The sequence below is a fragment of the Cygnus olor genome, chromosome 1, assembly GCF_009769625.2.
Source record: "Cygnus olor isolate bCygOlo1 chromosome 1, bCygOlo1.pri.v2, whole genome shotgun sequence".
NCBI lineage: Eukaryota > Metazoa > Chordata > Aves > Anseriformes > Anatidae > Cygnus > Cygnus olor.
The window spans coordinates 69,189,746-69,200,560 of NC_049169.1; the positions used below are offsets into that span (position 1 = coordinate 69,189,746).

A 10,815-nucleotide genomic window follows, 5' to 3' on the forward strand; every position below is an offset into this window, starting at 1 on the left:
TTTCATCCCTGTTCCAAACTTAGCAAAACGATGTATCGAGTTATGGATATGGCTTGAGACTTGTGAGGAAAAATGGTAGCAATAGTCCAAATAGCTAAATTTAAGAACCTGATAATATTTTTAATGGAAAAGTTGATTAAATTTTGTCTAATTGGCAAAGATTACTGGAAAAATGATTTTTACTGACATTTATCTACCGTATCCTATTATTGCAGGCTCGTAGCATGGTTTGAGTTGGGAATTGAAAGATCATCTAATTCCAACCCCCCTGCCATGGGCAGGGACACCTCCCGCTAGACCAGCTTGCTCAAAGCCCCATCCAGCCTGGCCTTGAACACTTCCAAGGATGGGGCATCCACAACTTCTCTGGGCAACTTGTTCCAGTGCCTCACCACGCTCTGAGTGAAGAATTTCTTCCTTATATCTAATCTAAACCTACCCTCTTTTAGTTTAAAGCCATTACTCCATGCCCTATTACTGTACTCCCTAATAAAGAGTCCCTCGTCAGGGACTCTTCTGAATTCAAGAAACTCAGTGCCTCAACACTTCTCTCAGTTCATATCTGCTAGTATATTTATACCTTCAGATACCTCAAATGTATCTGTATTAATAATCTGGCTGTTAAATCCATGGGTACTTCTCTCTGGGCTTTATTTTTGTTGAGAAGATTGCTGCATAGTTGTAACAATACAGCTGGAAACAAATTTGTGAATTCCTTAAAATGTCATGACTACATTTAACTTACCAGAAGAGACTAAGTTTAATTTACCATGATACTCAGTTGTGGAGAATTACTTTGGTTGATGCAGTTTATGGACTTCGGTACTTTATGTTCCATATACTACATTTTTGTTTAGATTTTTTCATGAAGAACATTTGCCATCCTGCCGCATTTCTATGCTTTAAAAGTTCTCTAATGACTTTTTTTTTTTGAGTTTATCTACAGTGGCTGTGTGTAGAAACTTTGAAAGATCTAATAAATGTGCCTAGCAGAGCAAAAAGTAGGACTGATGTTAGAAGCAAATCAGAAAATCTGTGTGCCTAAACTGTATGGAGTATATAGTAACATGTAGGAAAGGAGAAGCTAGGGGCAGATCAGTAGAAGTGGAAGCTTTTTGTGAAAGAAAAGTGGCTTTTCCTTGTTTTCCTGAATACCAGAATATTTTGGGTTTATCTTTCGAATGCCGTTTTTTGATGAGTATATTTACACCTGAGTGAACAGATTCATTTTTTTATACTTTGTATATTTCTAACTTTAACTTTTGACTAAAGATTGGTGTTAAGCTTCAGGGTCATACCCCTGAAAGCATTGTTCTTTGTGAGAGCATTTTATGTGCTTCTCTACTGTGAGCCAGTATGAGAAACTGTAAGGAAGGAGTTGTCATTTCTTAGCTGGAACTTTTACCAGGGGAACGTGTATGTTCTGCTTAAATATTATGGATTGTCAACAGGTCTTTGACATGTCATTTGTACTTGTCATTCATATAACAGTAGTAGTAACATACACTCTACAGTATTAAGGTCCCTGTTATGTATGCGTTAAATACAGTATTAAGGTCCCTGTTATGTATGAGTTAAACAATTTCTGTGAGCCTGTGAATTCTTCCAAGGAGCCTTTGCTTCATTCAGTGCTTGGCTTAGATGTTGAAAGGGAATGAATAAAGGTTACCTAGGAAGTTATACATATGATGGTTTCCAGATGTCAAAGCATTTATGAGAGAATATTTCCTTATGTCATACTAGAATTAAAATATAAGCTGCATTAATTTTTGATTTTCTATAGACATTTTGTGAAAACATGAATGTATTCATAAAGGGCATTTGTGAACCTCATCTAAGAATGCATGCACCTTTTTTTTTAAGCTGCTACTCCAGAAGCTTTGAACCCTTTTAAAGATGACTGTGTATGCATGTTTTTTTTTTTTTAAAGGGACCACTTAGTAAGCAAATACTAAAACAAAATTTTAATGAAAACACCAAACCTTGCTAAGAACTGCTTTAATAGTGACATGTACATTCTACCTATGTATAGAATTAATACAGCTGTTAAGAAGTAAAACAGTTTGCATTTTCTGAATGTCCAGTTGAACATGAATACTTAATTTGAGCAAGAAAAAGAGTGGATTTGATTTTAATTATGATTTATGTAACTATTATCAGGTAATAGCTAAAAGAAAAGAAGATTCTGGAAAAATAAAACTCTTGCTTCATTGGACACCAGAGGACATGTAAGTATATTACTAGTGATATGATAGGATTTAAACGGGGAAAGATTTACGGCGGGGTAAATGAACTGTCACTTAATTGTTATGCTGTTTTTATGTACTTCATGTTTTTTTTTGTTTGTTTGTTTTAAGTAATTTGGAAGTTTAAAAAATAAGCAACCGTGTTGTACTTTTAATTGACTTTAGTTTAGCTACCGAGTCTTTAGATTCTGATACCAGTTCATGTAAACTTTAAGCTGTATTTTTTTAATGCATTTTGCCACTATGGGTATAAATAACAAAGTCTTCTAATTATTGAATGGGGGAATTCAGATTGGTTTTGCCAGCCACATACATGGGAAAATTTATCACTGAGATAGCTCTTTTGCCCATTGATTTGTCGTGATCCTCAAATATTTTTAGGCACTGAAAAATTTCTAATCATCGGTCTAATGGTAGAACTACAAGAATCTTTGCATAGGTGCTACAATTTAACAGTGAAATAACCACAGTTGGTCATTCAGAGTGTCCATCTCATATTACTGCTTCTTTGGGTTTTCCCACTGAAGTTTGGAGTTTCCTTTCCACCATGTTTGTTTGCTTTTTCTCTTGTTTTTTCCCATGTTCTGCCCTTTTCCAAGTAAGTTGCCTCTTACTTAATGCAGAACACAAGTATTGCCCTCAGATAGTCTTGGGATATATGGAGTAGTAACTGAAATACTTTAAAAATAATTTATCTACTTCATTGAAATAGCTGGGATCTACTTTCCTCCTCCTGACAAAGGAAAGAATTTATATGTAAATATTATGATCTTTACTATATGGAACAGTAGAACAAATACTTGTTTTCCAGTATGCTCTAGGAGAGCAGTAGGCAGAGTAGTTTTAGGACAGGCAGTATGAGAAGTAGTTCTAGCAAGTGTTGCATGATCCATGTTTTCCACAATTTTAAAGATAATTACTTACTTTTTCTTTTAAATATAAGTATAATTATAATAGTTTATTATTGGGTCCATACGTCTGCGCACAGGTAAAGTTACAGAGATACTAAGATTGCATTAAGATAATAGCTGCATAATTAGGTAGGATGCGCAGGTTTAGAGATTCATTCTTAAAAGTAATGTTGTTCTTACCAGGAAAATATCTCTAACTTGGCAGGACTCATTAGATAAGGATTTCTAAGTTTCAGATGAAATAGTCATAGTTTTTGCAATTAAAACTTAGAACAAAGGAATCTTTTTAGATTCAGTGCTGCCTTTTAAGTGATTGAGTGGGAAGGTGATGCAGAGCCTTAGTGTAATAAACTCTAACTTTTGCTTTGATGAAGTGGTTTAAATTACTCAGTTTTCTAGTGTCCCAGATTAGTCATGTGCAGTAGTATGAACTCAGCAATGTGAGTCAATTATAACTTTAATCTGTAGAGGAATAGGGTTGCTGGTAAGTTGCCTGCAGCAGTGTTTGACATTTTGGTGCAATTTTAAACTGTCTGTAGCTTTTTCAGCTCTCTGCAGCACTTGTAGACTACAAGTTTCAGTTAAACGTCGGAAAGAATAACTAAAATATTGTAGTAAAAAATGTCATTCTTTGCTGCCTTTTAGGTCAGTTTGGTAATACTGTATGTAACAGTATTTCGAGATTATTCTTGCTAAAATATTACAGATAAAGACTTATTTTAAGATAAAAGAAAAAGCATTATAAAACACTGAGAGCATGAAAAGTAAGTAATTAAGGACTTGTTTTTTAATACAGAGTTAAATGATTTTTTTGCTCATGCGAATAAATACAATGTTAGATTCTCTACATTGGAGAAGACTGTAATGTTAAGACATCCCTGATAGATGTAGAGCTAGTTGGTCAGTTCAAAGGGATAACGGCCTTTGTATTGATATGTCTTACATCTTGGTTGGGTTAGGTAGAGGGTGTACTTCCTGCATGGAATGATGCGGTATTGAATTATTCATTAGATTCCATTTCATCTCGTTTATTACAGTTAGAAACAGCAAAAGCAAGATATCATGGCTTTTGTCATCCGTTTGTCTTACAAAAGGAATGTACTCACACTTTAGATAAAGTTGAATACGTTCATGATCGTTATTTTCCATCATGTTGAGCTGTTCATCAGCCTTGCAGATGGAGCCAACAATAATGATTTCACCTTTTCATATGTGAGTCATTTTGAAACTGTTAAATTGCTCAAGGTTTTCTGTACATTAAGTATTTTTTCAGGAAAAGTACATAGTCTTTAACCAGTTTCCTATTTCACTCCTTTATCACTTGGATTTTTTTTGGATCAGGGATTTATCCTGATTTTTTTTTCCTTTTTCATTTTTTGGGGGGGGGCAGTACTTATTTTACTGAGGTTCTGTCTTTATATTTCCAATGGTCTTTAGCAAGGTGGGGATTGGGCTTTTCTTCCAAGCACCAACAGATAAGACGAGGTGAAATGGCCTCAAGTTGCGCCAGTTGTTCAGGTCAGATATTAGGAGAAATTTCTTTTCTGAAATGGTTTTGCAGCATTGGAATAGGCTGCCTGGGGAAGTGGTTGAGTCACCTACCTGGAGGTCTTCCAGAAATGTGTAGGTGTAGAACTTAGTAGCATGGTTTAGTGGTGGACTTCAGTACTAGGTTAAAGGTTGGATCTTAGAGGTCTTTTTCAGTCTGAATGATTCTGTGATTCTATGTGAAAAGATTTTTCTATGTGAAAATCTATCTATGTGAAAATCTTTCTATGTGAAAATCTATGTGAAAAGATACTTTTTTTAAAAATCATTTTGTATCTTCAGCATACAGTTTCTAATTAAATTGTTTTTGTAATGTTTCTTTTTATAAAAAGTTGATACCCACTTTTTATAAAAAGTTTTATAGACAATGTTTTTTCATCTTTCATGAGCCATATTAAATCTGAATAGATAGATACATTGCATCCTGTTTTTTTTTACACCTTCATTTGAAAGGGGGAAATAGTATCCCTGGAGAAACTCTTTTTCCTTCTGTGATAGAAGTTCTTTTAACCAAAAAATTGAATTTGAATTTTAACTTTCAGTGCTAAAAACAATAATTTCTAGAAGTCTGTAAAACTGCATATAGCTTTGGTTGGACAAAAACAAACAAACAAACAAACAAACAAAAAACTGTTTAGATAGTTTTAGATGTTGTTCTTCTCAAATTGAAACTTGTTTCAGAATATTAGGGTTCTTAATTACAAACTTTTTCCCCAGCCTGAGATGATTTTTTTGCCCATGGATAATAAAAATAAAAAAAAAAAATACTGATTTGTTTTTATTTTTATTTTAGAGATGGGAATTGGTTTTTTATAAGGCACTCATGACCTCTATAAGCCCAGTGTCTCTCTTAACAACCTGACAACCCCAGCAGGGCCTTAAAAACTTAATTTGCTTTCCATAAAAAAAAGCAATAATGCAATAAACAGATCAGAAGCAGACAGGTTTGGTTTCAAAGATTTAAAGAACAAAATATAGATCAATGTGTGAGTTAACCTCCAGCGCTCTTCCAGTGGTTTCATTGCAAGTGGCACTGAGGCAATGTGTAAAGACCTTTCCGTTAATGTGTAAAGACCAAGTTTTATTCTGTCTCACAATAAAAACTGTTACATAGCCAGAATACTTTATGGTGATTGCCTGAATTTCCTCAGAAGGGAATTGAAAAATTAACATCAGCTAAGTAGGAGCATTTTGACACTAAAAGCTTTGACCTTGGAGGAAGCAAAATAGTGTGACTTGAAATTCAGTGGCTGAAGTTCCGGCCTTTACTTTCCTTTTCTTTTCTTTGACAGCATCAGATCATTTGAAAACACTTTATTTTACTAAGTATGAAAGATCTGTTTAGTTCCTGCTACCATTTTCAAATTAAACCATTAAACTGGAGGTTGTAGTTTCACTGCAATACTGTTATCATTGTATGTTTGTTTTAATATTCTTCTGGATTAATCTAAATTCCGTTCAGCATCTTTTTCATGCTGAGAATTTGAAAGACTTTGAGGTATAATGTGTAAAGATTGGCTGTCTCTTCCTTGCTCCAGTGAAGGTGTTTTTTATCCAGTGAAATGTGGCGATTACATTTAGAAACTTCATATGTACTAGTTTACCGCATAATTTTATGGTAAGAAAAATAGTTGATCTTTTTTGAATATTTTTATTTTATTTATTTATTCATAGTCTGCCTGATGTGTGGGTAAATGAAAGTGAGCGACATCAGTTAAAAACTAAAGTAGTTCATTTATCAAAACTACCAAAAGATACTGCCTTGCTTCTGGACCCAAACATATACAGGTAATGTCCTAATTTTGAAATTTTCTTTACTTAAGTATAGTCTTAAGCCTCACTTAACTTTTTGACGTTGGGAAATCAGGATTGTTAATGTATTATACACCAGAACAGGGAGCCTTAATCCTGTCAGCGTCCAGTAGTTAAGTTCTGAGGTCTTAAGTTGTTTCAGAATTAACTTCTTGAACTGAACTCTAGTTACTGAGAAACGGGGAATGTGTGTATTTACCAAGTGTATTTTACTTTTTTGTGCTTGGTGTACAGAAATTCTAGTAAAGGAGGTACATACAGTGGAATCCTGAAAGATCACTTCTGTTAAGATCACATACTGGTTTGTATACCAATTTTTTTAAAGTCCAAATTTATCTTTACATAATTTATACTCAGCTGTAATACATGCAGTATTACCTTGAAATCTGTACTTGTGTACAAGTACTGTTATTTTTTTAATACAAAATTCTTTGGAGGGGGACAGTACATATCACTTGTCTTTAAGCTACATTCACATTTGTGTTTTTAGGACTTGATTGGCTTCTAATCCATCTTGTTTCTAATAATTTCCTGATTTTCCCCCCTCTGTATTAATGTGCTCACATAATTGTCAGTACCCACAGTTGTATGTGTGTACAGTTTTTAAAGGTAATCTGAAATGCTTAATTCACTCTTTAAGTTTTTGAAGATGCAAAGATATGTGTTTATAGGCTTATTTAAAAATGCATGAAAATGGCTGGGGAGGGAGAAAAAAGCCTCAACCAAAGTTCGTTGTTTCTATGTTTGTTAACATCCAATGAACGAGTGTCTAAAGGAGTACCTAGAATGCTAATCTGAGGTTTTGATATGCAATAAGCCTTTCAGTTCACCTTTAATATTCAGTGTATTTCACTAATCAAATTAATGAAAGCTTGGTTTACAATATGAAAATAAATCATCATACTATGCGTGCTATCTTTTAAAATGTAAGTATTTAAAATACTTACTTTAGTGTATGAATTATTATTGTTAATCGTAAATCATACAGATGTTATGAGGAAATTGGATTATGTATTATAAAACCACTTAACACAGTGACTGTTTTATAATCTAATCTAGCTGTTAATTGCCTTTATATTGATTACCTTTGTAGAACTTGATATATTGGTTTGATTTGAAAAGAAAAAAATAACCTTTAAAAATAAAAATGACCTTTGGGATGAAGTCCATTGGGAAAAAAGAACAACCCTTTCTCCCTCTTCTGAATAAAATTAACGTCCCTACACATAATCTTTTACTAGATTTTTTTATCAGTATAGATCAGTATGTGATTAAAAAGAGCTTTGGAACCGACTGGGGGAGATCAAAGAAATAAAACTGAAGACCAAAATTTTTCATAGAGGAAAAAGTGGCTAGGAGAGTTCAGTCACAGTTATTAATGTCATGATAAAATGTTGACACTAATAGAAAGTTTGAAATCATCACCTGAAATATATGCTAATTAGGGATCATATAGAATGGCTTTTAGTTGTAATCAAAATAAATGAAAATAGATTGTATATAGTCATGATTTCATAATATACTCTAGCAGACTTGAATTTACAGCTCAGGGTCTTTTTGTAAAAACTATCTTATCTTCTTTTACAGAACAATGCCCCAGAAGAGGTTGAAGAGGTAAAAACCAAGCAAGTGGGGACACCTTCAGTCTTAGTCACTGACAATGGATTTAGAAATAAAGTTGCACATTAGTCAAATCCCATCCTTTTTTTCTTTTTTTTAGATAAATATTTATGCTTAGTGTAAACATTCTGTGAATGAAGTTGATGCTTCCGTGGAATATATTAATATATTACTGTATATCCACATTTTCATGGAATGGTACAGTGGGAGACTGAGCAAACACTCTTCTGGCAACTTAGTGGAACAACTGAAAGGCTTTGCATGCTTGCTTCCTTAAGCTGCTTTTTTCTTTAGTGAATACAGTAGTTCATATTTGATGAAAAGAAAAAGTAACCATCACCATTTACTCACAATTCCCAGGAGAACTGTTAACAAGCTATTAGGCTTCTTGTCAATATTAACAAAATATAATATGCCAGACAATAAAACAGCTAGCAAGGGATTATCCTGTTACCCTTTCAGTATGGTGGATAGTAATCATTTGTCATTTGTAACCTCGTGTCCTTTCTCAGATCCGTAAGATATGTTGAATTATAATGTTTAAAAAAAATGTTGATGGAATGCTTGTCTTTTCCACTCAACTACAAATACACATAGTACGGTTTAAAGATGTTAAGAGTGTTGCAGTATGTCTGATCCCCTTTTCAGGAGTAGTATAGTATGTTAATGAGATCTTCTCTTATGTGATCTGTATCAATGGACGGTTTTTGAAAAACCTCTACTTAGCAGTTAGTGTTACTGGTGTTTTATTTTACTTTTTTGTCCCTGTAGAACCCCCATTCACTTGTAAAGTATACTTTTTTATTTGGCCTAATGTTTTCTAGATGTAAAGAAAATGGTATTTTTAAAAAAATATATCTAGAAAATCAATCCTTTATGCACCAAAGTTGGCTTTGAAAAGAAAAATAAAATCATTTTCTTGCTTAATAAGCAAGAAGCCATGGATTTTTTTAACTGACAAATAGAGATGTGTCTAACCTGTTAGTCTTTGTATGGAGACAAAAATGTTGCATATAGATGATAGGACATTGCTTGTAAATATTTCAGCAGATTTGTAATATATTTTTATATTATGAAATGTACTGTAGATGTTTTTCTAGAGGCATGAAAGTTAAAATGTATATATTACGGTAGAAATAATATTGAAGGATATTGTAATTCACTAGTGCTGCCAGAAGAATTGTTTAAAAAAGCACCTTCCTTAACAATAAAAAAAAAAAACTTCTTTTACATACCTAAGGGACTATATACTACTGTTAATATCTGTTGTAAGAACAAAAATACATTGAACATCCTTCCCAGAAATCTTAGAGGGATGAATAGTACCCATAATTAATACATGGCGCTCCTTTCTAATAGTGAACAAGAAGTTAGTTTTTTCCTTGCTATTGGAAGGAACTAATATGTAAAATTTGTATGGATATATGCAGTCAAACTGCAGAGTTAGTCCTCCTTATTGGGGAGGAATTTACTACAGTGAAACTAATAACCAGCAGTTTTTACACTAAATTTTTATTAAATAGAATAAAAGTTAGAAGTAACCCTTTGGTTGCAAAAGTGAGCATATCCTAATGTAATACAAATGCGTTCCGCATTGGTACTGACACGAGAGTCTTGCTTAGCACCAATGGGTTAAAAATGTTACTTATATACATGAAAAAAAAGTCTTATCAAGCAAAATAAAGTGCAGATTAAAAGCACCACTAATATAAGATGTTCTGGAATGGTTGTTTAATAAGGGTATTACTCATAAAATCTGTAGTGATGTGACTTTATTTTTGGAAAAAAAATGCAGTGTTTTTTTTTTTGCTTGAGCACTTCACCTACTGCTTTTTCTGTACCTATAAAGTAATCCGCAATCTTTGTTTCTTTTATGAATTTGTTATAAAATTGCCAAATAGAAGTGTTTCAGATATAGTTTGTATTTGTATTTTTTTAATTTTATTGCTTCATGAGTTTCTTGTAAGTCATTTATAATTGACAGATGATTGTAGACCTTGCCTGAGTATTTTTTCTAATAAAACAAAGCAAACAAACCTCATTAGCTTCAAAATTGTAAGATTTCAATGAAGTTTTCAAAGGTAAATGTAAGCATGTCACTGTCTCTTTTATTTTGCCCCTAAGTGGTGAAACACACTTAAATATTTAAATACTTATCTGATGTTTTCATAATACAACTTCTCTCTTGGAGGGAAAAAAATTTAAAGGTGTAAAATCAAAACACGTAGGAACAAATAGATACGCTGGGATTAATTAACCTTGTCATAGTAATCAAAAGGAAAGTGGATTTCTGGCAATTTTAACTTGAAGTCATCCAAGTGAATTAGTAAAACCATTTTAACCATGTTTAAAAATTATTTATATTCTACAAATTATGTATGTAGTTGATGGTGTTTTGTTTCAACTGACAGTCACTTCTCTCTAAAGGTTTGCTTTCAGACCTTTTGCTTCAGACCTTTCTGCTTTTTTGCTTTGCCTCTGAATTCCAGCTTTGATAGAGTACCAGACAGATAGAACTGTCACAGTATGCCAGTAGAGATTTATTAGTTCTGAAAAAAAAAATTCTCTTTTCCTTACTTTTTTTCTTGAAAAGCATTAATGAACTTGCTTTTTTTCCCTCCACCTTTTGAGTAGTTCTAGATACTTTATCTCTGGATATAACATCTAGAGGCTTCCTT

At 33.0% G+C, this 10,815-nt stretch overlaps 1 protein-coding gene across 3 annotated transcripts in view; it reads left to right on the top strand.

Moving 5' to 3' along the window:
* The window catches only part of AEBP2 (AE binding protein 2), a 55,886-nt gene extending 45,404 nt beyond the window's left edge, over nucleotides 1-10,482 (top strand). The window contains exons 6-9 of one of the 3 annotated variants that reach the window (XM_040564240.1): nucleotides 2,161-2,228; nucleotides 6,380-6,493; nucleotides 6,752-6,818; nucleotides 8,105-10,482. In XM_040564240.1, coding sequence (XP_040420174.1) covers nucleotides 2,161-2,228; nucleotides 6,380-6,493; nucleotides 6,752-6,806 — 237 coding nt within the window. In that variant the 3' untranslated portion in view covers nucleotides 6,807-6,818; nucleotides 8,105-10,482. Of the gene's footprint in view, nucleotides 1-215; nucleotides 2,229-6,379; nucleotides 6,494-6,751; nucleotides 6,819-8,104 lie in introns of those variants that run through there. The other 2 variants (XM_040564243.1, XM_040564254.1) reach the window with 2 other exon arrangements.
* Nucleotides 10,483-10,815: the final 333 nt, after the last annotated feature.